This window comes from Melopsittacus undulatus, chromosome 12 (assembly GCF_012275295.1).
Source record: "Melopsittacus undulatus isolate bMelUnd1 chromosome 12, bMelUnd1.mat.Z, whole genome shotgun sequence".
In the NCBI taxonomy this organism is placed as follows: domain Eukaryota; kingdom Metazoa; phylum Chordata; class Aves; order Psittaciformes; family Psittaculidae; genus Melopsittacus; species Melopsittacus undulatus.
The window spans coordinates 6535674-6563661 of NC_047538.1; the positions used below are offsets into that span (position 1 = coordinate 6535674).

The 27988-nt window shown below is 51.6% G+C and overlaps 1 protein-coding gene across 1 annotated transcript; it reads right to left on the reverse strand.

Annotated features, from left to right (window-relative positions):
• Positions 1-21591: 21591 nt before the first annotated feature.
• HES4 (hes family bHLH transcription factor 4) lies at positions 21592-23285 on the reverse strand. The gene is given in 6 exon segments (XM_034068298.1): positions 21592-22044; positions 22046-22116; positions 22119-22568; positions 22656-22743; positions 22837-22932; positions 23096-23285. Coding segments are annotated over 6 exon segments (885 nt in total). The 5' UTR covers positions 23207-23285; the 3' UTR covers positions 21592-21975.
• Between the last annotated feature and the right edge of the window lie 4703 nt (positions 23286-27988).

The window sequence follows — 27988 nt, forward strand, 5'->3', positions numbered from 1 at the left end:
CCACAAAGTGGATCCTCTGGTCGAAGCATGGGATCCACATCTCCTCCTAAGCGCACTGGTGTAAGGCAGTGGTTTGCTTTCCTTGCTGCCCACTGTGCAAGCTGAAAGCAATTGGGAACTTGAATTATTCAGGTATTCAAGCTCCAAGTAGTGATGAATGGTTAAAGAACCAATCAAAGCTCAACCACTGCCAGCAATAGGGAGATATGATGTTGTTGTCTACCTGAGAGGGTCCCACTGCAAACCGGAGCCTATTTCTGCAAGCAAGGCAATGAAGCATCTTCATGCTCTGAGCTGGGATGAGCATAACATGAACTCGACAGCTCCATTAGTGTTTCCTTCCCCACAAGCCCAAAGCTCAGAGCAATTTGCAGATGCACAAGTCCCCAAGGAAGGAGGTGACAGGTAATCCTAACCACATCCTCTGTCAGTAACACTGTGGTAGCTTCATTCAGGTTACCCTTTATTCATCTCCCTGTGTATTTTATCAGTGTCATAGCCAGGCTTCCCACAGCTCCTGCCAGGGCTCACTCAGTGCTATCTTCATCCATTGCAAGGATGAAGGGCTCTCTGAAGAAGACCTGGAAAGTGAGTTTTGAGCTGCTTTGAGCTCCTAAAGCTGACTTCAGGAGATGCATTGGGAAGAAATTCACTCAAGGCCATGTTGGATGGGGCATGGAGCCACCTCCTCTAGTGGAAGGTGTCCCTGTCTGGCAGGGAATGGAACCAGATGATCTCTAAGGTCCCTTCCAACCTAAATCATTCCATGATCCTGTGTTTTCTCCCTGACTCTTAGCCCTATTCAGACTCCTGGGCAACCATGTTTAAACAAACCACAGCTCTCCTCCAGCTCCGCAGAGGAGCAAGGGTTTAAAACCAGGTCAGAGCCGTGGTCCCACCTTCTGCAAACACAACCCTGACGTGCCTACATGGAGCTGGGATGTGGAATAGCTGCCAGGAGCCTCTTCCAAGCCTACAGGAGAGGGTACCAAGGCGAAGGGTTTAGTCTTGATTTATTCCCTCCCAGAGATGAGGTGGCACGAAGGGTTTAAAGAAGCCTATCTAATAGAGTGCTGGAAATGATAAATCAGGGGGGCTTTGTGGAGGTTATTACTTTAAACAAAGAAGGGGCTGAATGGAGCCAATTAAACGGCACCTGAATTGATAAACAAACTGGTTATTGTCGGGGGCTATTCTGCAGCTCGGGCGGTCCCCCCTTGCTCCGAGGGATGGATGAATACAGGAGCAAGGCCTGGGGAGACATTTACATGTGATTGGAGTTTAATGGGCTGCAACAGGCCTCCCATCCCATCGCCATGGAAACCAGCCCTTTCTCAAGATTTTAAACAGTCTGAAATGTCCTTTTATTGTCTGCTTAAGACGGGGTGGGCGCTTGTATGTATCAATTTGTTTCTGTCTCCGGGCATGGCATTGCGAGGCCATGAATATATGTGGGGGGACGCAGGGACAAAGGGCCCAGCTGATGGGGCTCCATGGAGATCCCGCCGGCAGGAATGGTGACATATGGTCCAGCCTGACCCCGGGCGAGCCCTACAATAGGCAACCACACTGCCCCGCTCAACCGCACCATCCGTCCCCCCTTTAGCGTTGGCTATTCATGCCTTGGCCAAGTCAACTTGCTCCCCTGCTTGTTGGAGGGCTTCTTTAAGAGAAGAAGCAAAAGGATCCCATGCGTTGATCACTAGAGGCTGGCAAAGGGAAGAATGAAAGAGAGAGAAAAGAGATAAAGGCGGAAAGAAAAGGCTCTCCATGTCCCCGAGATGTTTGCTTTCCACTTGATTGGAAGCTGAATGAACGTGAACATTGGAGCAGCACGAACGCTGGGCAGAAACATCCTCTGGTATTTGGACAGTTAAGCTGGATCAGGCTGAGGGTCCACCTGGATCAGAGCTGCTGCAGCAGTCAGCATCTAAAGGGTCTGATAAGGGACCTCGGGGGATATTCATTCCCTACACCCAGGTGATTTGTGTGTCAAACCGGATCACTTTGTGTTGTTGTACCTCCCTGACATAAAGGTGAACTGTGTGACTCTGAAACCTGCCTTCCTTTGAAGGCCCCATCTCTGAGCTCTGCTCAGGCTTTGGCTGTGATGGGCAGTGAATTCACGAGCCAACAGTATTTGCATGTGGATGCATAATCCGGTTGCATTGTTGCTCCTGGAACACTCACCCGAGGAAAAGCCATGGGTACAGATAACATAGGTGAATATGGAAGTCAGGTACACAGAAGTCGTAGGAAAATCTTCTGCAAGTGTGGGACAATGAGAAATCTCTTCAGACACTCACTGCCCAACTCACAGTATGGAGCCATGGAATGGATTGTGTTGGAAGGGACCTTAAAGCTCATCCAGTTCCAACCACTGCCATGGGCAGGGACACCTTCCACTGGAGCAGCTTGCTCAAGGCCCTGGAGTGTTTGTTCCTGAAGAGAGTGTTTCCCAAATGCCCCTATAAGACAGGATGCTGTCTGTGATAGTAGAAGATCAGTCAGTTCTTCATTGCTTCCCAGTGAAGGAGAGGACGTGATTTCCTTCCACTTTGGTAGCCTGCATGCATCAAGTCTATTAGATCTGAGAGAGCAGAAGTTGTATTATCCCCTGTACCTCTTGTCTCAGACACATTACAGCAGCTGGAGCACAAACTGAGAGGGAATTCTGGAATCAGGACTGAATCTTTTGGCTTTGCAGTATGATATTATCTATACCAGAGGATGCTCTTCAGGAGCCCAGGAGATCTGTTCCAATGCCTTCTAGAGCAGGAGCTTGGCTATAGGAGTTCTTCCTTCTGCATCCCAGAGCAGCATTTCAGGCACTTGCAAACAGGTTTGTTCTACATGGTCTTGGTGTTATCTTCTCCCACCTCCCTGCCAGAGGCTATGAGCAGAGTGAACCAGCCAAGAGCTGCTGAACTGAGCCCCATTAACAACTTGCAGCAATGTGTAGAGATACTGCACCAAGCTTAGCTCCTCTGTGGTGACTACCCTATGCCTTGCAGGGGTCTAAGACGCAGGTAAATGGTTTTGCATCAGGGTAACCACATGGGTTTAAAATGGGTTGAAATTAAATCAGTGCAATCCCTTTAGTTTGGAGAAATAAAGGAAATAAAGGGGCTTCTTTGGTCCCACTTTGTGTTGAGCTTAACTTGAGATTTCATTTCTTAGTTTGAAAGCTACCAGCTTCTCCTGAGGAAAATGAGTTCTTATCCCTGGAAAAGTCTTTACTCAGAATATCTGTGAGCCCACTTTGATTTGGCTTGGTCCTTTAAATCCCTTTTTAAAGGAGCCAGAGCCTGATCCTGCTCTTAAGGCTTGGATCCATGGAAGTCAGGTAGCTGCATCCAGCCATGGCAGCCGAGGACCTTCTCTTTTGCATATAATGGACTTACCATTTGGAGTGATATTTTTCTGCCAAGTTTATTGCCATTGAAACAAAATAGCTCTTATTTAGCTGGTGCATCTGAGCAGGAGAATGCCATAAAGCAAAAAGGGAGGTTAAAGCCTTGCAGAAGGCATCACCTGCAAGATGGAGCTGTGATGTGATGGACCTGCTTTCACATCGTAGCTCCCATATCCAGTGAGTTTCATTTTGCAGCAGGATCTGGGTAACGCATCATGTCCTGAATGGCTTAATTGTTGGCTAAAGAGCAAAGGAAGGCTGTGAGGTGAGGCTGAAAGAGAGGAAGTGACGCCAATCCAACATCACATCCTGACATTTAACACGCTCCAGCGCTTCAAAGCTCAGGAACGAATCCTCCTCTCTCGCTGGCTGATTACCCAGGGTACTTCCAGCATCCCTTCTGCTAATGAAGAATAGGACATGCTATAAATGGAGAGGGAGGAAATGGCTGGTATGAAACGTGGGAATTCAATGGGTTAGTCTGGCTTTAGTAGCTGGAATTGCTGCCTGAAAGTGCAGATGGACTCGGCTTAGGCATAGTCCTTAAGGGATGGCTCAGGTTGGAAAAGCAATGGAAGTTTGTACAATGAGGAAAATACTTTTGGAAGAAACTTCTTCCTTAGTGAAGTCTGATTTGCAGAAGGCTAAGGCTTAGTTTCATCCTTTGCAATAGGAAAAAACCAACCCCCCTGGTTTATGGCATCCATTTGGTCCTTAATGGATTAATGTTCTCTGTGTTTCTCGCAGCCTTTAACATTTGTGCCCCTCATAAACTGCCTTTTTCCTCTCTTCTGCTCTTGTTTGCCCTCCAAATGGCTGCCCTCAGCCTCCCACACTGGGTCGCAGCCCCTTCATAAAGTCGTTTGACAAAGCTGCTGCCTTGACAGTGTCAGGGAAGTTCAAACAGGCCAGAGTGGGGCTGGAGGATGTGTTCACCCAGCCTGGATACAGAGAGGTTGATGCTGATGCTGCTTGAGGGCTCAAGACTGGAAGGGATAAAGCCTGCAAGCAGCACAATAGCCCTGGTGAGCCCCAGGCTGCTGAACACATCTCCCCTTGTAGTGAAGAAAGGCATTTGCAAAGGGACAACAATGTGGCCACACAGATGCTCATTCGCTCTGTGAGGTCCACATCAGCTTGGCTCAGTTTAACACTGGATATACACACAGGGTGCTAGCTCTTAAAGACAGCATTGGCTTCTTTCCTTAGTTATGTCACTGTATCCTTACCTGGGACAGAAATGAATCCAGGTTCAGCTTTGTACTTGTGGTGCCATGAGGATGCAAAATCCCTTTCCATTGATGTATGCCGTACCAGTCACAGGGTGGCACTCTGGTGGGTACCTATGGATGTACTCGAGGTCTAACAAAAGTGGTTTGGCCCAAAGATGCTGTTGGCATTGCTCAGGATGTGCACCTATATAGCATTAAAGAAGCCAGGGGCTGGAAGCATCTCCAGTCTGTGTAACTGCTCTTCAGATGCTGCTTGCTCCCACAGTGTTGAGCCCTTACGAGGCTCTGTGCTGACAACCATGCTCTCTAAGCCTGGTGTCATTGCTGCTTCCTTTCTGCAGTGGCCTTGACAATGCCAGCCCAGTCCCAGTCTGCCTGCAGCACTGGCTCAAAGGCTTGGCTGGGAGTGAATTAGCCAGGTTATTAAGCCCTAACAACCCCTCAAGCAAATAGTAACTGCAATGACCTGCTGGGGAGGAGAGCCTGGTGGTGCTGCTGCTCTGGGGGCCATTGCTGGGGTTCCGCTGTGAGCCTTGGTGTGCTCTGTCAATGAGTCATGCACTCAGAATGACCATTTCCCTCTCATAGAGCTGAGGGAGCAGTTCCTGTAGGTACCACCTAAGGAAGGGATGTGGGATGTTGCTCTCTCCTCTGTTCTACTGTGATGAGCAGCTCTCTGATGATAAGGACACCTCATGTTGCTGGCTCTTCCAAAAAACACCTCCCATTAAGACCTGGGGATGTGGCTGAAATGCAGGTTGGGTCTAACAGGGTATTACACGGTCCCTGCTGTAGTATTGCAACCCTTCTGGACCCTCAAGCATCACACAGCACCATGGAGGAGCATGGATCAGGCCAGCCTGCTGTAGCTGATAGCTGGGATCCTGGTCTGGGCATGAAGCCATGTGTAAATATGTGGGATGGAGGCAGATGCTCCCTGCTAGCTAGAACGTATGTCAGATGGTGGAGAGTGTTTCCAATCTCAGCTGGGCTGCTTGGGTTCATTGCTAAGGAGTGGGCTGACAAAAGTTGGATTCAGGCTTTTACAGCCAACAGTGATGGTAACTGTGCTGGAAAAGAGCTTAAATGTGCAAGCCAGGAAGTGGCCTCAGCCCCAAAGGATGGACATAGCACAAGAGAAGAAAGGGCTATTCAGAGTGTGCTGGGATTGCTCTAAAGCAGAGTCTGCATCTTCCCTACTTGTGGTGGAAGGTGCTGCAAGTGGGAAAACATCTGGGCTGGAGGTAGGGAAGTGTTTGGTGCTGTTCTGTGTGGGAATCAGGTGAAGCAGAGCTGCCAGAAACAGTCAGAGGCATTAAAGGTGCTGAGCTCACTGAACCCCATTGTCCTGCATCACCAGGAGATGGGTGATGTTTTGGGCCTAAACTCCTTTGAAGAGCTGCACTTAACTGGCACTTGGACCAATGATGAGTGGCAGGAAGATGCTCTTTTGCTGAGCCTAAGGCTTAAGCATCTTCCTCCTCAAAACCTCAGCACAAACCACTGGTTATATTTAGCCAGGCTCACTGGTGCACCCCTCGAGTTTGAATGGACATGAGCAGAGCTTGCAGAATCAAACAGTGCTGTACAGTGAGGTTTGGTTATGTTTAAAGCACCCAGGGAGGCACAAATGCTCTTTTGTTCCCTCGAAGGATGGAATAGTGCAGGGTTATATTCCCCCTCTAGGAAAGGATGTATAGGGGAGGTTCCAGCTATCCTCGTGTGTCATGAGATGGGAGATGAGATAGGGAAGCCATACACCCAGTGCTGCCTTTAGGAGAGCTGAGCTGCCCTGGGAATCAAACGCTAAGCCAGAAATCCCAGGCATTTCCCAGCTCCCCATTGCATGGCTGCTCCCATTGAGCAGAGAATCCCTTCCCTTTGAAAGTGAGGGCTTCAAGTGTGTCTAATTCAGTCTCCAAGGTGGGCACAGGAAATTGTGGATGAAGCAAAGCAAACTGTTGTCTGTGAAACTCATTTGCAGGCCTCCATAGAGCCTGCTCGACCTGCTGCTGTAGTCTTTGTCCGAGCCACTGGTTTGAGGGATTAAATACTTATTGATCCTATGGAAAGTATTCTGTGGGTTTGGTGCTAAGAGCAGGACAAATAGTTCCTTTCCTCCTGAAAATCAGCTCAGTGCTATTAATAACGGGGTTTGTCTTTGAATCCAGGCTCTCTCTGTGAGCTGGTTTAACATAGGAGCATCTATGCTGCAAGGGCTTGAAATGACTCCCTCACACTTCCCTTCCCAGGCATATGCAGTTATCTCCATATCCATGGAAAAACTTTACTGTCCAGGTATTCTTTATGTATCCTGCAGGACAATCCCCATAGCAAGTGCTCTCTCCAATAAAAATCCTTTCAGGATAAGGCTATGGGATGTCTGTGTGTATCCTACAGGAAACACCAACTCCATACTCGTAAACAGACGGACTTCCTACCCTCCTCTGAGCAAACAGCAGTTGTTCCCAAATTTACCCACTTTCCTAGAAGAATCCTTGTTGGTTTAGTGTATTTTAAACAGTGTAAATGTCAGTTTGCTTTCTCTGGGGCTGCAGTGTTCCAAGAGGCTTTCCCAGTGTGATCCCAGTGTCCCACTTTTGAGTTTCCATTGCTTTGGAGAGGGAGAATAAACTCTTCTATAAACCCAAGCTGAATCTCTCGGGCTCCATGATTTGCCATCAGGATGAGTTGGCAGAAAGGCTCTGCCTCTCTCTGCAGGCCCTGGAATGCCATAGGGTATTACAGTGCCATACAGCGAGAAGGAATCGCTGCTTTAGAAAGGAGGGAATCCCTTTTTCCCAAGCAAATCTTCCTGCAGATGGATCTCTGCATGTTCTCTCTCTGCCTGAAGTACAAGCAAAGCGACATCAAAGGCAGACACAAGGGCTGAGTCTTCTCCTTGCTGTTATAATCCCTATGCCCGGCAGCATGTGAGCCCCACTGTAACCCCTGTCCCTCCCATAGCCGGGTGCTGTATGCATCACCCGTGGCCAGGAGCACAGGGACTGAGCCCAGCACCCCTCCGGTCACTCCATCCTCTGGGGTTTTGCCATAGGGTGTTTTGGTGCTGCTCTGTTAGCAAGCAGAAATCACTGTCTTGGGGCTTGGTGACCGGGCTGGGGGGGTGAATGATGTCTAAATAGTGGTGCTGGTGCTTAGGATGTGTGTCCTGGGACCATTCCCATGCAGAGATTTCCCAGGATGTAGAATGCATTTAGACTGCAAAAGCCTATCTGAGGAGTAAGCTAAGCATGAAAATGCCAAAGTGTGCCATGAACTTCCTGCTGCTGGCATCCGTGAGCTGGGGCTCAGCTCTGAGCTCACTGAATCAGGGTGTTGCATTTGTACAGCACCGAGCACCAGTGCAGTAACTGGGTAACACAGATGTGCTTTAATGGCTCTGGTTTGAGGATTAGGCTGTGTTCATATGGAATATATAGCTTGAAAAATGCTTAGCTTGTTACTCCTGCCCCATTTATAGAAAACAGGGGAGATGGAGCCAGTTCTGAGTTAACTCTGCACATCCCATCCTTCCTCCTCTTTCTCCTTCCCAAAATGCTGCTATCAATTGCACTGATCATGATTTAAAGTGCAAGGTGCAAACCTGGAGCAAGCAGTGCCTGAGCTGCCCTATGAGCAGGGGCTCACCCCAGGCTGCTCCTTGCTTGGCTAGAACACAATCCTGTTCCTTGGAGCCATCCCTGAGCCGATAGGAATCCAGTGTGGAAGAGGAGGAGGAGGCTGCTCAAGTGTCAGGGTGGCACACACATAGAGAGGTGGAAGGAGCTGCTTTTAATGATGGCTTAACCTCAGTAATCACTGAGCAAATACTGCAGCCACACCTGAGCAGGGACTGGATGGGCAGGATGAGCAGGTCCCTGGTGCTGGAGCACTGGCCCAAGTGAGTCAGCAGGTCACAGCCAGCAGTATCTGGGCACCAGCCTGATGGGGTCAAGGAAGCTGCTCAGACAGGGCTTTGTGGAAGGATGCAGGGCAACAGAGCTGGTACCCCACTGGGATGCTGTTAAGCTCTCCTTGTCCCCAGGTTTCTGTGCAGTGCTTTTTGGGTACCAGCTGCAGCATCAGTGATGGCTGTGTGCTAGTGGGGGTCCCACACTGTACTTCATAAAGCAATGTGGGTTATTCCTCTACTGTGTTCAGTGCAATGCTGATGTGAGCAGGGTGAATGGGATGGACCTTGACTGTTGTAAACCAGCAAATACCTACAGTGAGGTCTGTGAAACAATGACAGTGGAAGGTGGCCCTGCCTGTGCTTCCTCATGAATCATTAAGTCCATTCCAGCAATAGCCAGGATCACAGCTGGGCCTGGAGAGGGATTAATTCCCTCATTAATGAGGCTGTGCAGTGATATCCCAGGGGAAGAGAAGGGATGGAGAGTGGCTCGGGAGAGCCTTGCTCTGCTGTCACTGTGTTCCCTTGCAAGTCTTTGGCAGCAGTGAAGTCCACAGCATCCACTGGATGTATCCTCTGTGATATAAAGAGAATGACTGCTCTAAAGCAGCATCTCCCACCAATAGAAAACCCCATCCCTTCAGTTCTGTCACCCTCTGAACGAGCCCTGGAGCTGGTTTGGATGTTGTGTCTCAATGGCTAACACCAAGGGGGAGGAAAAGAAACAAGCAGAGAGACAAGACAACATAAAGCCATACAAGGGGGGGGGGGGGAGGCAACATGTCTGGAAGACAACCCAAGGGCACCCAGTGATGGGCAGGAGAGATCCTGCCACTTCCAGTCATATCAGGGAAGAGGGAAACCATGCAGACATTGTGCGATCAGCCTCAACGTGCTCAGGTTAGGGGGACGTGACAGCATGTGGATGTGGGCAAAGAGCTGCTCCTGGTGAGCTGTGCTGTGCAGGCTTTGGGCATTCCTGTGCAGATCAAGGCTCAGTTCCTTCTTTAGGAGAGTCAGAAGGAATGAAATGCAATGTGACTCACTCCTGGGATGGTGAAAGCGAGCTGGGAAAGGCATGAGCAACCGCTTAATCCCCTCCCCATAGCTCCCAGGCAGCCAGATACCAGAACTAATAAGGGCTTCCTTTAAGAGCCTGGCCCCCAGGCTGGGATGGGGAGCAGAGGTGCCGGGCTCTGTCACACAGCACTGGGACAAGAGCAAGGCATGGCTGGAGGAGGGAGATGTGATGGGGACAGTGACAGAGCAGTGATTTATCCACCCATGGCTGCTCCTGCCCAGTGGGGAGAAGCAGGAGCATGTCCTGCATGGACACAGGGGCAGAAAGAGCCTTTTCCCTCGAGGAATTCTGAACCAAGTGGAGTGATTTACAGAAGGGGGGGTCAGGAAGAACAAGCCCATAGGAGGGCACTTCATAGGTGGGCAACAAGGGAAAACCTTGGAGCTAGAGCAGTGGGAAGCATCCAGTCAGTAAGTGCTGTGTAAGCCCCGGATGTGACTGGGGGGGATAAGCCTCTGCTATCACATGCAAACAATTTAGCTGGAGAACCATGGTTTTATTGCCTGCTGAGTGCTTTTCCAAATGGGACCTGGAGCTTTCGCACACTTCTCTGCCTCTTCTGCATTCCCTTATTCCTCAGAGGCTGAAGGATTTTTATCTGCATCCAGCATTTAAAAGAAGGCAAGCCATAAACCCAGCTGCCTTACAAAATAAAGCCCCTTTTCCTTAGTCTATGCTAATAATTTACTATGATTCCAGGTTTTATTACAAGCTCTTTCAAGGGCTGCCCAGAGCCCCATCCGTAAATAGCACATAACTCAGGCCATGAGGATTTCCTCCCCGGTGGGACCTTTAATGTCTAAACCAGAGGTGTCAAACAAGCAGCTCAAAGACCCGTTGTGGCCCCGGAGAGTTCTCCATCTGGACTGCATCTCAGTGCTTAACACATTAGCTTTTGCCCCAAGCAGCTCCGGATTTCCCTCGTCAGCTTGGGCTGAACCTGAGCTGAGGTTTGATTTAAGAGGCTGAGCATTCAAAGGAAGAGAGGTACCTGCTTAAACGTTCAAAGTGCTGCCCTGAAGGCTCCAGGCTTTGGGAGCAGGGTGCAGGCGCAGATCAACCCTGGAGCGATGCGCATTGCACCTATGGAAAGGGAAGGAAGGGCTCCCTGTGCCAGGCACCATCCCTGCTCTCTGGTTATCGTTGCATCTGCTCAAGCTGCAGACTCGTGTTGGGATCGTGGTTGAGAGCCAGGGGATGTCCCTGTGTCCTGGCATGGGAAAGGGAGCACTGGTGCTTGCGTCTGCCTTGTTCCTCATGGGTGATGGAGTGTGGTCTTGGAGGGGGGATTTGGGAGGCTCCACTGAGTGAGCAGGTTGAGGGAGGGGATTCTTCCATGAGACCCTATCTTGATACTGGATATTGGAAAGGGGTTTGTTCCCCCCTGTCCTAATTCTTCTTAATGCTCAGTTAATCCCGTCTGTGGCCTGAACCTGCCTCAAGTACAGTATTTCATGGGACTGTGACAGGGGGATTGTTCAGTGTCAGTTTAGAGGGTAGGAATTGGTTGTAGCAGCCTGAAAGAGGCTCAGCACCCACCAGGATCTGACCCATCCCTTGAAGAGAACAATCCTGGCTTTTGCTAAACCAATATGGGGAGGGATTTACCTTCCATAAAGTGGCTGGGAAGAGTGCCCAGCCATCCCATACACCCTAGAGAGGATCAGTGCCTTTTCCTGTCTTCTATCTGATGCTTTATATCTCAGTGCACACAGATGTGGTGGGGAAGCCAGCACAGGTATCCCATTGCATCCCATCCCATCCCATGCTCCCTCCCTCCACCTTCTGCTGCTTTCCATAGCCCTTTCTGCCCCAGAAGCTCCATGTGAGGTCCGGGTTAACTCCCCAGCAGACAGTGGAAAGGGCTCGGTGCCATTCAGTGCCTCCTGCCCAGTGCAGCCCCGCACGGGCCTTGCCTGCAGTGGCTGATAGGCGAAACCTGCTGCTCCCGTGTTGTAATGCTATTAACAACCCGCCACCGGCGAGTTTCCAGCCTGTTGGCAGGCTGACACTTTCCCATGCCTTCTGCCCTTTGTCAGCCGGGAGATGGGCCGCTCCCAGCCCGACAGCTCTGGCAGGATACCTGCACAATGACTGCAATAATAGAGCCAGCGATGGGAAAATGAGGCCAAGGGAACCCAAGGGTGAATTACAAGATGAATAACTTCCCTGAAGCCACGTCCCAGAGCGTGCCTTGGCCTGCCGTTGATTCACCAGCTGACTTCCCCTCCTCTGCCTTGCTCCACTCCCCTCCTGGGACTCAGACCTGTCTGGATGCTGTCACTGGCCTAAAATAACCGGGAGGGTTCAGGGAGGAGAGGACAAGGCACAGGGAAGAGCAGCACCAGCCCTGCCTGCTGCAGGGATGTGCTGAGTGTGACTGAGAGGTGGCACCCGGGTGAGGAGGAGCAGATGGGCTATTGCCAACCAGAGCTGCACAAGTGCTTTAGGTTGAGGGGTTTGGGTTGGAAGGGACATTAAGATCACCCAGTGCTCCAAGCCCTTGTGTCCAACCTGGCCTTGAACATTGCCAGGGATAGGGCAGCCACAGCTTCTTGGGGTGACCTCACCCCTCTCTCCATTCTTTCCCAGCCTTGTGCTCCCTGCTTTAACTCCATCTGAAGTGTTAGGTCACTGAGCTGTGCTGGCACAGGTACCAGCAAGATGCAATAGCCCCTATTGCTCCAGACAATGATTTGCCCTCCAAACTAGGAACACTATGCCATAGGGCTGGCCCCGGACCTACTGACATTGTGCATAGGACAGCACTACACCACATGCAGCAGTAAAACACCAGAAGGGTCCCTTGCCCACTATGGTGGAGAGGGATGGCTGCTTCGGTTCTTAAGGCAGCTGCCAGTCCTGGGGCTAAGCAGTGAGATGAGGAGGCAGCTCATTATCAAGTGAGTGATGTGAGGAGCCCTGCATACTGCAGCAGTCTGCAGTGTCAGCATGGGACTGGCTCACTGGGCTGGTGCTAGCCTGCTACCACCTCCAGCACATGGCCCTTCCATTAGGGTGCTGTTAACAACAGCCCTAACAGAGAGCAATGAGCTCTATGCTCCCCTAAAGGTAATCAACGTGGAAGGCAGTGTGATGGCAAGGTGCTCTGCCCATGGTGCTTTAAAACTGGCTTGCTTTTCGCCCTGGGTTTTAAAATGCACAAGGGCTATGTCCAGTTGGAGATGAGTCCTGTTTCTATTCACATGCCATATTCTGCAATTGGTATACACGTCAATCAAAAGTGTTGTTAGCCATAGCTGTCACGTCAAGTCCACATCTAACAACAGGAGTGATTGACAGCAAAGTTTGTTATCTGTGAATGTGTCATCCCATCCAGCACCCAGTGCTGGAGTGCTGCCTGACAGGTCATCAGTGGGAGACTTCCATCATCCATATATTATGAGATGGTTCGAACAAATCATTTTCCAGCTAGTCTCCGGCACACGCGTTCTTCTGCATCCCTGTTATGCTGAGATATAGGATTTGACAGTGGGATCGGGTGGAGGCTGATGGACTTTGGTTGGGCAAATCCTGGAGGGTCAGCAAATAGGACCAGGCTGTATCCATTGCAGTCCCAGCTCTTCTGAAGGAATTGGAGGCAGCAGATCTACAGAAAGAGTATGGGAAGAAAACCCCTGCGGAGGAGCAGCTCTCCAAAGGCCCCAGGATATGGTGGCTTAGCACATCTTTACACCAGACCTCTCTCATATGGCTTCTTGTTTCTTATGTTCCGTAAAGAACCAGCCCAAATCCTCCTTTGCAAAGAACTATGTGGAAAAGGGAAGTGATAAATAGAGAGCGACCTGCTCTTGCCAGCCAAAAGCAAGTCAGGATGAGCTCTGAATGCGAGTTTGGGTTACCGCTTAATTGACTTCATCTATGAGTTCACTGGCCATAGAAATCAGTGGGATGGAAAGACTCCAGTGAATCTTGATAACGCTGGAGTTTGGTGCAATATGATCCCAAAGAGCTGCATGTTTTGGGACCTGATAAACGGTAGTGGGGCAGCTCACCTCTGAGAGTGGCTGCATGAGAATGAATCAGTTACAAGTCAGTGTCCATAGTTGAGTGGTGTGAAAATACAGTGATTTACTAAATGCATTGTGTAGGATTTAAGCTTGGGGTTTTTTATACTCTAAATATTATTTCAGGTGGATGCTTTTATACTGGGATGTATTATTATGGCAGATCTTAGGCAAAAAGATAGCTTCCAAAGCATTTTGCATCTTTTCCATGGGCTAACCGCTATGGCAGGAATAATGTAGACATTGGTACCTTCTGCTTCCAAGGAGGTAATGTAACTGGGGGCAGGGAACAGGCAGCTTGAGCCCCTGTGCCTCCTGCAAAGAGAATGCTGTATGGAAAACTAACAGCAAGGGATAGAGCAGGTAAAGGCCCAGCCCAACCAGGTCTGAAGCCTTTCCCTGCTCTGCTTCTGAGCAGTGGGAGCTTTGCTCCTAATGACAGATCAGCCGATGTGGGAAATAAGGTCTCCAGCAGCAGGGCATAGTGTGTCTCCAACTGCTCCTCTGGGATTTCACTGCAAAAGCTGCTGAAACCTTAGAGCTCAGAGAGAATCCCACAGCCTTGAGAGCATTTAGGATGAAAGTGAAGGTACAAGAGCTCCATTTATCTTGAGCAGAATCTGCCTTCAAAGCCATGATCTGTAATTCAGTAACACTGGGTTTGTTCTGCCACACAGCCTCCATGTGAACCATTAGGCACAAAGAAGTGAGCTGTCAGTGTGGCTGCTGAAGGCAGAGTTATCCATCCCATGGCAGATGCTGATCTGTATCTTCTCATAACACCCAGGATGGGGCTAAGGGCACTGGTCTCTGACCTGAGACCAGACAAACCCCAAATGGTAATTCCCATCTGGAAAGCTGGAGGCTGGATATTTATTCCCTTTCTGAAGAGATGTAGGGACAGGCCAAGGGGAATGGCTTGAACCTGCCTGAGGGGAGACTGAGCTGAGCTCTTAGGCAGAAGCTCTTCCCTGTGAGGGTGCTGAGGCGCTGGCACAGGGTGCCCAGAGAAGCTGTGGCTGCCCCATCCCTGGCAGTGCTCAAGGCCAGGTTGGACACAGGGGCTTGGAGCAGCTGGTCCAGTGGAAGGGGTTGGAACTGGATGGGCTTTAAGGCCCCTTCAACCCAAACCATTCCATGATTCTCTGCTTCTATGAAATGATGGAAACAAATCAAGTACCCCCCTTGCTTGCAGGACACAAGCAGGATCCATAGCAGTGGGACCGAGTCCTGCTCCTCTGAGAGCAAACCTCTGTGTTCAGCAAGTTACATTACCTTGCCTTGGGTTAACATGTGCTGGCAGCCGTTTTAACAGCAGTAAGTGAAGGGTAATGGGGAAGAAGAAAAAGCTCCTCAAGGATGTCGCTGTGTCTCTTGTTAGTGACTGACCTTGTGCTTCACATGTGTGTAAGGGGCACAGTCAGCTTCAGTCCTGCTCTAGCCAGCGGCCAGGGCACTTCAACACTTGTAAGCACTCTGGTAGTGAAGGGCAGTCCACTTTGGCATGCAGGGACAGACGGGGAGGTCTATAGCACAGGTCACATTGGTAGGTGAACCCATCACCAGCTCGCATCCTTCCTAACAGCTTGCTCTTTGCAGTCAAGCTGAGATGCTCTGAGGCGGTTGAATTGGCTCCTCAGAGCCAGGTCGCTGCACTTGGTACCCACTAAAAATAACCAGGCAATACATGTGTCTGAGTCTATTTGAGTGTTCAGCAGCAGTTTGTGACATCTTGTATGGCTCTGTGCTGTTCTCTTTCCAAGGTTGTTATGCAAAGGAAGCCGTGAAGCTTTTGGTGGAGGGGAGATAATTCCCATTTGGATTCAGAGTGGGAAAAGCTGCTCACAAAGCAAAATATACTGTAAAATTGCTTGTTGGTATGGCCACTCTTCACGTCCTATCCCATTTCTTTGGGTGTCAGTGTCTTGCAGGGCAGGGTCCCATTCTTTCACTGGAGGCTTGTTGGTGCTAACAGACCACATGCAGATAACAGCAGCAATAACACGTCACTGCCTTTGCTTCTGGTGTCTGGATTTGTTCCAACTTCTTATTTCCAAGACCTAGGATGCAATGGGAGACATAAGAGGGAACCCTACAGAACTCAAGCAGCTTGGTCCCACTGCAGCCTTATCATACATAGCACCAAATAACAGCCCCTGGCGAGAGGGAAGAAGGCTATAGGGAAATGGAAGGGGACTGGCAGGGATGCAAAATGCCTGTATTCTGACTAGATCTGGACAGGTAACTATGGTTTGCGCCATTGCTCTTGTGCAAAATACCGTGATCCATCAGTGCATCACAGTGGGTCAGGGCTCTGTTTTATGATTCACAAAGAGGAGGTGGAACTCTGGTATCATTTTTGTCCCTCTATGCAAAGGGACAGGCTCTGACCTCAGTTATATCAACCACAGCATCAGAATCTGACCCATGCTCTCCAAAGTGATGCTTCTTTGTCTTCCCAGAGGAAATCTGTGCTCCCACTGGGAGCAGAGCACTTCATACACCAGATTTGAAGGGGGGAGAAGAGAACCTCTAGACATGCAAGGAGCCCTAATGAGAAAACCCTACCCCAAGAGCTGCCTGCTTTCAGCAACACTCAAGATACAGCTTCTAAATGCTGCTAATAGGCTTGAGATGCCTTTTGCCTTCACACCATCCCACCCACAGGGCTCCGCAGCTCCTCACCTGCCCCTGTCCCTCTATAAGGCACAGGGAACCTCTGCCCTCAGTATTTGTCAGCTGCTTTAGCACCCAAATGCTGTCAAAGAAACACGGGCTGCTCAGAGCCCCTGACTTTGGCTTTGCTAAACCCACCTCATGCCTTCTCCCCATCTGCTGCAGTCTATTTTTATGGCTTTGGCTTTGAAATCTTTCTGCTCTTTGCAAACCAGCCTGTTTACCAATATCTGCCTCTGAGAAGTCGTGTTGTTCACACAGGCAGAGAGGAAAACACAGGGGGAGAGCATCCATCCAAACGGGGATGGTGCTGCGTGTACCCACAAAGGTCTGGTTTGTGGGGGGAGACCCAGACCAGAGCTGTCTGCTAACAGCTCAGAGACCAAAGAGAAGGCAAAGACACCTGTGGATAGTTTGGTGGAAGGAAGGGGGGATGCCCCATGGATCTTTATGCTGGAAATCAACTGTTGAGGCTTTAAACACACTGAGGACTGTACCTTTCTACAAGGACCAGTAGGGACAGGACAAGGGGAAATGGCTTTAAACTGAGGGTGCTGAGGCGCTGGCACAGATTGGACACACGGGCTTGGAGCAAGATGCTCCAGTGGAAGGGGTCCCTGCCTGTGGCAAGGGGTTGGAGCTGGATGAGCTTTAAGGTCCCTTCAACCCAAACCAGTCTGTGATGATTCTGTGGTCGAGGACTGACACTTCTTACATTGCTGTTTACTTAAAGGTGCTTTAAAGAGGTTGATTCTTAAAGAGCAAAACTCAGTGGTTCTTAATCTGACTTCCCTAAAGCCCTGATAGCTTGTGCAGAGCCTGCTGGTGCCTGATAAAGACCCACATCTTGTAGGTGTCTGCAACTACACTGTGTGCCTGTTGTCTTGGACTTGAGAGTAGTGAATGGGAAAGGGTTTGGTTCTGGGGGGAATCCCCCCATATAAGCCAGCACTACCAAGATGTGTGTGTGTGGTGTTCTTTAGTTGCTTATACAGCTCTGTGATTGCACATATATTGCACTCCTAATCCTGCCACTGAAATGATAAACATCTTACTATACAGTGAAATACAGATACTGGCCCCAAGTAATCTGATAGAATAAAGAAATAGGAACGATTGCATTCATTTCAATCAGTGCTTCCAGTTGTAAGAAACACCCTTCTGCTTAGGGGACTGAATTAGGACCGAAGGAGTGTATGTGCTAATCAGCTATGGTAACTTGTGCCCGATCAGTTCTACAATGGACAAGCTTTCCGTGCCTTTAATGTGTGTGGGATCTGCCTTGTGTGTTGCATAAGAGCTGTTCCCTAGCCGTGCAGGAGTGATTTATCTGCGGGTAATATGATGGGCTCTTGAATTGCAATGAACAAACCCTTTCTTTAACAATAGTCCCGGGTAACCTTATAATAACCTCCTCCACCTTCCCAAGAGAAACGCTTCAGTCAGATAAAGGAATTTGTTATCCACACAGAAACATCTGCCCCCTTCCTCCGAAAGGCCTGGCTCAGAGTGGCAGTTACCCTTTCCTCCCCGCTCTGTGGCTGTTTGAAACAGCAGCAAGAGCAAGGCTTGGGTTTTATTCCTTCCCGGCTTTGATTGCGGATACATCACCTGAGCTGGGTTTGGGTTTTATTTCCTAATGATGGATGTGCTGCTTAAATGTAATGGAAGAGGCAAGATAGCAGAGCAGAAATTTGGCGCCAAGTGCCTTGCTTTGAAAGGAGCCTGCATTCCAGCCTGCCTAAGAGGGGCTAAATGGAAAGATCTGATTAAGCGTCTCAGTGTTGTGACCCTGACCTCAAAGAACACGCCGGTTCTCTGGAGGAACTTCATTTCAATTAATCAGCTTAACAGCCTGAGTAAATCTGGCTGCAGCCATTGAGCCATAGGGAACAGCTCCCTCTGCTCAGAGGGTCTCCGGGATGCACCATCCGGAAGGATAAGGTGGTGTGTGCCGCATCCCTGCCTTGGCTGAGGGGGTCAGGGATGTCCTCGTCTCCCTCTCTGGCTTTGGAATACAATCCCACGCCTCCAAAACACAAACCCTAAAGCAGCCCCATGCCACCTTCCAGGAGGCTGGCAATGGACTGGGATGGGGGAAGACCCCACGGAGGCTTTCCCCTCCCTTCTCCTATACTCACTGCAGGCTGCATCTCTCAGTTAAGCATCACAACATGAAGCAGCAGTGTAAGATGTAGCTGGAGGCAGAGGGCAAGGAAGCAGCTGTGTGAGGCAGGCAGCAGGATAACCCTGGGACACTTATGCTGCAGGAAGCTCATAAGCAGAGGAAGCAAAGGCAGCAGGGTGGGATATGGGAAGGGAAAAGACATGAGCCAATGCCTTGGGTGCTTTCCCCAGGTGGTTCTTTGTGGCTGGTGAACTGGGCCAGGAAGGGGCTTTGCTGCTTTCCTTGCACCAAACACTGCTCCTCAAGGGATGCCTGTTGGGGCTGCAGCACTGTGGAGGCAGAGCTCAACTGCCCATACACATTTCACATCCCTTTGAGGCTTGAACTGAATTCCCTGCTCTGTTCAGCCTTGTGCCAGGAAATGGCTCGTTAGCAGCATTCCCGTATCTTTTCCCTTGGAGCTGTTGCAGTCAAATGAAGGAGGCATCACAGGCTGGGTTTCACCACAGTCTTCCTCCCATCTGGCTCCACCACACCCAGGCCAATCCATTGCACCCATGGGCTGCTGCACTCTGCCTACCCGTTATCGCTCTGGCGCTGTGTCCATCCCTGTGGACTTTTACCTTGCAGCAGCAGCAAACTTTGCTCTTTTACTGCCTCTTTAAAGGAATAAGACCAATTTTAGCACAGTGTAGAAAAGCAGCTGTATAGAAAGCCCTGTAGGAATGTGGCAGCCCCTCGGTTGTAGGGGTATAGCCTGGTAGACCTGGAAGTGCAGTGGGGTTTGGGTATAACCTGAGAGCAGGCAGTGACTGAATGATGATCTTAAGGTCCTTTCCAACCCTAACTACCCTATGATTCTCTCTTCTAAAGCTGTATGTTGTATGTATGTTGTATGGAGGCATCCCTTGGATGGAGTTTGAGCTTCTGGCATGGGAGTTTGATGGCACCCTAATGGCACCGTGCACCTTGTGCCCAGCTTCTGTACCACTGTGCCTAAGCACAGACAAGTCTGCCTTGCCTGCAGTCAAAAAGAGAGCAGGTTGCAATGCTGGGTATAAAAATAGGGTGCATGCAGTGTTTAGATGGAGGCTGAAATGATGATGGTACCCTCATGTGCTTGCATTCAGGGCCTCACTTCAGAGGCAGAGCAGTGCCTGGCGTGCTGGGATGTGCGTGTCCCACAGGAATGCCGTGGCACATGTTGTGTTTGCACTGCTGCAATCACTGGGCACCCACTCAGAGAAGGGGTTATTCCATGCCTGAACCCAGCACTGCAGCACTTAGCCTGGGTATCTCATCAGGAAGTGTGTTGGATCCAGGGGTGATCCTGGGGTGTGTGGGGGGGGAATGGGCAGTGAGGGACACATCCAGAGACACAGTGGTGCCCAGGGGAGGGATTCAGTTACAGGCAGGCGACGGGCAGGCTTTCATCTGCTCTCCCAAGCCTTCTTCAGACAGAAGAGGAGGGGTAGTAACGGGCTGTGGGGGATGGAGAACTGCTGTAACATGATTTTTATGTCTGATTGCATAACAAAACCTCCTGGGAAGCTCCTGATCCAAATGGATACCTAGTGCTGGTGGTGGGATGGAGGGTGTTCAGCACTCAGCCGTTGCCCATGCTGCAGGGGAGCTGCTGGGCTGGATCGGTACCAGGCTCCGAGCAGCCTGCGGTCCTGTACCTACCAGTGACTGAAATAGCACAAAGGTGTAAAATGCCTTCAGAAGGGGATAAATGTGCTTTAACACACATACACAATGCTGTGTTCTCACCGAGCATTGCTAACAGAAGTAGACCTTGAGAGATGCAATTGCATTTCCATGCTCAAATTGAAACAGGGGAGATTTAGGTTGGATATAGGGAAGTTGTTCTTTACTATGACGGTGCTCAGGGAAGTTGTGGCTGCCCCATCCCTGGCAGTGCTCAAGGCCAGGTTGGACACAGGGACTTGGAGCAGCTGCTCCAGTGAAAGGGGTCCCTGGTTGGAACTGGATGAGCTTTAAGGTCCTTTTTAACCCAAACCACTCTGTGATTCTATGATGCTAAAATGAACCAATCCCTGGGCCTGCTGCACGTATTGGATGCTCTTCATCTTCATGAAACGCTGCTGCTCCCACCAGTAAAAGCCCCAAAGCTCAAAGATGAGGCAGGAGAAATCAGCTTTGCCTGTGGGGATCCCACAGCCTGGAGGCTGGAAGGAGCCCAGCCAAGATGGGTTATGCCTCTGGATGTGGCTTTGGCACGCACATGTGTCTGCTGCCTTTGCTCTGGCAGATTACATGATAGCCCCACCTCATCATTTCGGAGCACAGCACACAAAGCTTTCCCTTCCATAGCGTGCGTTCACTCTTAATGGCTCTTTCTCCACCCCACGGCCTTATTAATTGGTGACAATTGGAAGCGGTTCATTCCATGTGTGTGTGTGTGTGTGTGAGGCTGCAATTGCTTCCACTTGGCCAGGATTCAAGCACTGGGGGTGAGTCAGAATGGGTGGCAAAACTGTCTTTTCCTCAGCCCCCTTGCTTACTGGAGAGGAAAGAAAAAGCCACAACCCCGAGTTATTCTCTTTTATGAGGTAGGCATTGTGAGGCCAGGCAATTGAATTTACAACAGCATTGAGTATCAGAGTCTATCTGGCCCTGTCAATGAGAGTGGCAAGGGGGAAAAAAGACACACATTAACCCTCGGCTCCCGGTTCCCAGGCGTTTCAATAGGGTTCCCAACTTCCCAAAGAGCCCGCTGCATACTCGATGAGACCCTTTATACCTTCTAATTACCCTCCTCACAATAGGGACAGACTCTCTTGCCTCTTTTGTAGGCGAGATAGTAACTTTTGTGCTCATTCCCCCCCCCCCCCCAATGCAATCCCTATGGCAGCATTATTGCAGGAGCAATCGGAGCAGGTAGCACAATTCCTCAGGTTCCAGGAGGTTTTAAGGAATCTCTCTTCCGAGTGGGAACATGACACTTGCAAAGCTCTCAGGAGCCATTTAACCCCCTCAACCCCATCACCTTTCCCTCCCATTTTCCCCCTTATTTAAGCCATAAACCTCCTGTTTTTTAGGATGAGCTTGTCCCTCTCACCCACCAAAAAGGAAATGGGGGAAAAAAACATCTATTTCAATGAGTTTATTTATTTAAACACCTGCATTTCTCTTGGTTTTTGGAAGTCTTTACCACAGGCACACACACACGCACAGACAAACAGGATACAAACAACTTTGGCATTAGACTTTTGAATATCTGTTACAAAACTATTTCTCACTTTTTTATCTTTATTTTAGAAAAAAAAAGTATCTCAAATAAAGGCATTTTAAAGGAGTAAAAATACAAGTCGAGATCCCAACCTCTGAATAGAATAAATAGCAGGTTCATAGCGAGGTCCTTTTCCTTCCTTTCTGTTTCAAGCTGCTTAAAAAACACCCTAAGAGGGCTCCATACAACGGAGCCAACGGCAGAGTTTGTTGCTTTTAGGGAATGGGAATCGGTTTAGGCAAGTCACCAAGGTCTCCACACGGATTCACTACGCTCTCCAATGGGACTTCCCGCCTGGGAAGCTGGAACAATGCTGCCCCCAAATGATGTCAACCCCTGCACCGGGGATGCTGATGGGGTGGCGGATGCGGTTCCCGACCCGCTGCCCGCGGACACGGGGACGTTGGTGTTGGCGTAGAGGGGAATAACAGGTCCGGAGCTGGGAGGAAAAGCTGGATTCGGGATGAGGAAAGCAAACTGGCCGTCGGTAGCAGGGACGAGCTGGAAGCCCCCATAGACTTTGGGGGACAGGGCTTCGGTGGGGTTCAGCTTGCAGGGCACGGGCACTGCTCCGGCTGCTGCAGGGGGCAGCTGGACGTGCAGGGGCTGCTGTGCCAGATGTGCGGGCTGGCTGGCTGGAGGCGGTGGTGGAGGCGGTGGTGGGTAGTTCATGGCCACGATCTGACCCAGGCAAGCCGAGAGGTGGCTGAGCAGACGGGTACGCACGTCGGTGTTCACCCCTTCGCAGGTGGACAGGAACCGGGTCACCTCGTTCATGCACTCGTTGAATCCAGCCCGGTACTTGCCCAGGACGGTGGGGTCGGCGCTGAGCGCTGCTGTGGGGCACAGGGGGGGGGTGGGTAAGCGGCGAGTCAAGCACCCCGGTGCCCCCCGCTCCTCCAACCCCGAGCCCCATAACTTACCCGTCATCTGGGCCCGCTGCAGGTTCCGGAGGTGCTTGACGGTCATCTCCAGGATGTCTGCTTTCTCCAGCTTGGAGTGCCGGGAGCTCTGCGGAGGAAGAGCGGTGCCGTCAGCGCCGATTCCCAAACCCCCCCACACGCACACCCCTGGAACCCCGAAAGCGCCTCTGCTCCCACTCACATCCTTCTTCAGCGCATCCAGGATGAGCGTCTTCAGCTGCCCCAAGCTCTCGTTGATCCGCGCCCGGCGCCGCTTCTCCATGATCGGCTTGGATGACTGCGATGGGGGGAGAGAGCGAACCGGGGTTAAGCCTCCCGCACCCATCCCTCATCCCCCCCACCCCAAACCTCAACACCCGGACACCGACCTCAGCACGGCCGCGGGTTCGCCGCCATCCAGCGCCTCCGCCGCTGCTCCCCGACCGGCACCCGTCATTTACCTTCCGGTGCTCGCTGGCGCTCCGCGGCTTGTCCGGTGTGTGGCTGGCGCTGGCCGGCGCCCCGGCGATGGGCGACGCGGTCGGCTTCTCCATACCCGTATCTGCGGGCATGATAGCGCACTGGTACTGGTGGTGATGGTGATGGTGGTGGTGGTGGTGGCGCTGGCGGGAGGGCGCGTGCTGCTGGCGCGGCGGCGCGTGCGGAGGGAGTGCGTGCGCCCGGCGGCCCCCCCCGTCTTTTATACCCCCCCCCCCCTCCGGTGGTGGTGGTGGCGGCTCCTCCCCATTCATGTGAAACCGCCGCCGCGGCCGTTCCCACACTCACCGGTAACCAATCAGAGGGCGGTTTAAGTCGCGGGCGCTGCGTTACCGGTGTTCCTATTGGCTGGTGGGGATGCAGGCTGTCTGTCTTCTCTGGCGTGCCACGTGGTGGTGGTGGCGGGGGGGGGACAGGCGGGGGACGGGAAACCGCCGCTTCCCATTGGGGGCTCCCCCCCCGCTTTCCCACCGTGTTGTGACCCAGCCGGAGCCACCGGGTACAGCGGTGAGAGGAGCCCGGTGGTACCGGGTGTAGCAGTGAAGGGAGCTCGGTGGTACCGGGTACGGCAGTGAAGGGATCCCAGTGGTACCGGGTGTAGCACAGACAGGGCAGCCCGGTGGTACCGGGTGTAGCAGTGAAGGGATCCCAGTGGTACCGGATGCAGCAGAGACAGGGCACCCGGTGATACCGGGTGCATCAGAGACAGGGCAGCCCGGTGGTACCGGGTGCATCAGAGACAGGGCAGCCCGGTGGTACCGGTTGCATCAGCGACAGGGCAGCTCTGTGGTACCGCGCACGGCACTGTAGGGAGCCCGGTGGTCCCTGGCACTTCAGACCAACGGGATCCCGGTGATCCGCTCACACCATTCCTCGTTCCCCCCCCCTCCCGTTGCTTGCCCCCCCCCGCACCACTCCGGTTGAGGATGGGGGGGGGTTGGCACCGGAGCCCCGCGGTGCGGAGGGTGGCGGCGGCGCGCGGGTGCCGCCGGTGGCGCGCCGGCACGCGAGGGGGGGCGGGGCCGCCGCCGGTTCTCTGCTCTCATTGGCTGGCGGCCTCCGCCGCTGTCAATCAGGCGGGCGGCAGCGCTCGTGCCTCCGGTGTGTGTGTGTGTGTCCGTGTGTCCGTCCCCATCCCCCCCCTTCCCCCCCCCCCCCCCCCCCGCATCCCGCCGGAGCACGTGCCAGCGCGCTCCCGGCTCCCCGCCATGGGAAAACCCCGCCCCGCTGCAGGAGGCGTCGGGAACCACCGGGAGGAGGAGGAGGAGGGGGCCGAGCTGCGGGACCCAGCGCAACACCGCCTCCTACCGGCACCCCGAGGGGCACGGGGGGACCCCACCGCTTTAACGGGCTCGGAGGGGCCGCGACCCCGCTTTGCTGCGTCTTAATATGGGATCTTCCCCCCCTCTCCACCCGGAATCAGCCTCTTGCCCCACTTGGTCTTAATACAGGAGATGCCAAACGTGTGTTGTTGGGGGGTCCTGTGTGCCCCCTCCCTCTGCTGGGGGACCCCCCCAAACCAGGCACCATTACAACTGGCACCCCACAGCACCAATCGGAGTCCTTGCCACGGGGAGACCCCCTCATGCAGCTCGGTGCCCTGTATTCCCACATCCAAATAACTTCCTTTAATATGGAACGTGGGTCGTTCAGCAGCCTTCGAGCTCTTGCCTAATTGCAAACCCTGCCTATTTAAAGGACCTATTTAGAGTACGCAACGTATCTATTAGAGCTCTGTGCTGCAGGCTTAGCTCTTTTAATAATCATCAGTTGGATTATTAGCTTTCCATAGACCAGCATCTGCAATTCGGGATATCTTGGCTTGAAAGGCATTTTGCCTTTTCCCCCTTTTCCTTACCAATTCTGGAGCAAGGATAAAGAGAGTTACTTGTTGAAAGCTCCTTGGTTCTCCCTCTGCAAACTGAACACGCCATGGCTTGGTTTGTGGAAACATCTTGTTGGAGGAGGACATAACCACACACTGCATTTCACCCCTATTGTTGGCCTGTCTTGTGCTTTGCTTTTAATTTGCTCCAATGAATCATTCCTTAACCATTGCTGGCACTGGGATTCGTGCATTGCCTGGTGCTGTGGCTGCAAACACGCTCCCTAAGTGGGGACGTGCCCTAAGTGCCACCCTCCTGCCTTCAGGCAGCAGGTCCCTGGGGCACCCCGAGGCTGTTCAGCCCCAATGGGGTGGGTTGTGCCCTTCTGCACCTCTTCAAATGAGCTTTTCCCTGCTCTAAAACCACAAGTGCAATGAGTTGGGTGGCCTCAGCCTGGTGGGAAACAGCATAAGGCTGCAGAGGTGCAGGAGGGGGGGTCTCTATGGCCAGGGCAGGGATGCTCCCAGTGAGATGAGATGGGATTGGGCCATGGGCTCTCCTATGCTGGTGGAGCTGCAGGACCCTGGTCCTGGTCCTGGCAGTGTGAAGGAGCAGTCGCCAACCAGAGCTGGAGGTGATGCAGTGGAAGAGATGGGATCACAGGTAGGATGGAGGACTTGTCACCTGCTCCTCGCAAAGGGATGCCAGGAGCAGGATGCGTGCATGGGGTGTATCCCAGTTTCACACCTCCTGGAGACAAGGGAGCAGGAGGTTGCTGGCCCTGTTGCAGGTAACAGAGACATGTCTCCTGCCCTGGTTAAGTGGGACCCAGAAGGCCAAACAGAAGGAAGAAAACAAGAGAAAGGAAAGCTCTCAAGACATATTGCTGTTCTGATTGCTTCTCCATTTGGATCCTTTCATTTCAGGTGCAATTTGAGGTGGTTTGTCCCATCCAGGCTGCAAAACACACACACAAGGTGGCCGCGCTGTATGGAACAGCATCATCTTCCTGCAGACATCAAAAGCATCCAGGGGAATACATTCATTTCAGGATCCTTTTCCTCTCTCCCACTGCCACGCACGTGAGCAGGGAAGCAGCAGTCCTTGGCTGAATGGTGATGCTGGAGGTATGTTGTTTGCTCTGGGTAAGTGCTGCTCCTCTAAATGCCCACAAAGTCTGGCCTATTCCTTTGCATTGAGAGCATTGGGGTGCGTGTTGTCTTAGGGAGGGATAATAAATGTTGCCTTTATAAGGTTCAGGGATCTGTTTCCTTATGAGCCCAATAAAACACAGAACAAGAGCTCTTTGTGCCATCACATGCGGTGAGGAAATAACTAATCACACAAGAACCAGTGTCCCTCTTTGGGGGTTAATCCTCAATGCATTCATTGCATCATTACAGGGAAAAACTAGCATGAAATGAGGGAGTTTTCCAACAGAATCGGCATCAAATGATGCAATTCCCAGGCTGGGAGTGGTGATTATTGCCTGTGCTCCTCTCCAGAGGGAATCCTGCTCTGTGTGGCAAACTGGGAGAGCTTCTGGCATTGTAAAGCTCTGACACAAGGCAAAGCCTTTCTCCTCACATATCCAGGGTGTTCAGGTCTCAAAGCTCAATGAAATATGGGGAAAGACTCTGTTTCCTTCACTAACTTCAGGTTAAGTCAGAATCCCATCTCAGCATCACCCCAGGACCAGGGTTTTGGGGTTACTGAGTCTTGTTCCTCCCCAAGCCCACTTCTTGGTCATGTTGTAGTCCCAGACCTGGGCCAGAGGCTGGTTGAAACCTCTTCCAGAGGGAGGAAAACCCAGTTGTGGTTTGGAACCGTGTTTGTGCAATGGGAGCACTGATTTGCCTGTGATGGAGAATCACTGTGTATTGCCTGAATTAGGTTATTTACTGGATCCTATGAGTGAGCTCCCCCTGTCCTGCCCTGCTCCTGCTTTGTGATTCCACAGTGCTGTTAAAAGACATAGGGATATACCCCAGCAGGTCCCCTCCTGCACTGTTCTACATCCCTTTAGTGGCAATTCACCCTGCACAATGACAATGGGATGGGACAAACAACCCACCCTCCCCTGTGTATGGGGTGTTCTGATATGGGTGAGACATGGACCTGTGGCCATATGTGTGGTTCCTGTTCCACTTCTATCTGGACTGGGAAAACTCCCCCCCTGCCATGGGCAGAGCAGCACAGAAAAGGCCCAAGGGGTCAAGGGCAATTGGATGTCCTGTTTGGGTGCAAGGACCCATTGGGACTGGGCAGAGCATGGCAAATCCCTGTGGATATCATCTGCTTGTGGGATGTCTTGGAAACATGGGGCTGTTGGACATCAGGGCAGAGAATCTTCCTAATGAAGGCTTTTGCCTTATGGGCAGCATTTCTCCATCACAGGTCATGCACATTTTGGTTTAGTTTGCTAGCGAGATCTATAGGAAACAAAAAGCATGACTGGGGAATTCCAGGCAACTGGAATTGCATTTATTCACTTGCATTTAATCCTGCTCTCATGCAATCATTCCCTTGCTGTTAGTGCTCCTCTGGCTTGGTATAATTTGAGGTTTATAGTTTGTGCTACCAGCAACCTGTCCTGAAAGGGAAAGCGAAAGCCTTTAAACTGTCTCGGATGGAAACCTGGGGTTTTCCTTCTTTAAGGCTTATGTGAAAAGTCCCTAGGAGTCCTTTCTGGGCGTTAAAGCCCCATCATGTTCATACATGCGGTGTGTAAGAAACCACCCTAAAGCCCTGAAGACCTGCAGTGAGATAGTTATTAACCCTAACATTGAGAGCTGATCAGAACAGAAGAGGACAAACTGCTCCTGGATGTCTCCACTTGTCCCGGCCCGGATACGCACTGGATCTCCATCTCTCTTTGATCCCTAAACCCAGTTTTATTGCAGCCAAGCTCCTATAATTTGGAAGCACAACTCAAAAGCTTGCAGCTGGGGGGGAAAAGGCTCATAAAAGGCTTCAGGATCTCAGGGGGCTCAATGCAGGTTTTGTCTCTCTTGGTTGTGCCCCTGGCCG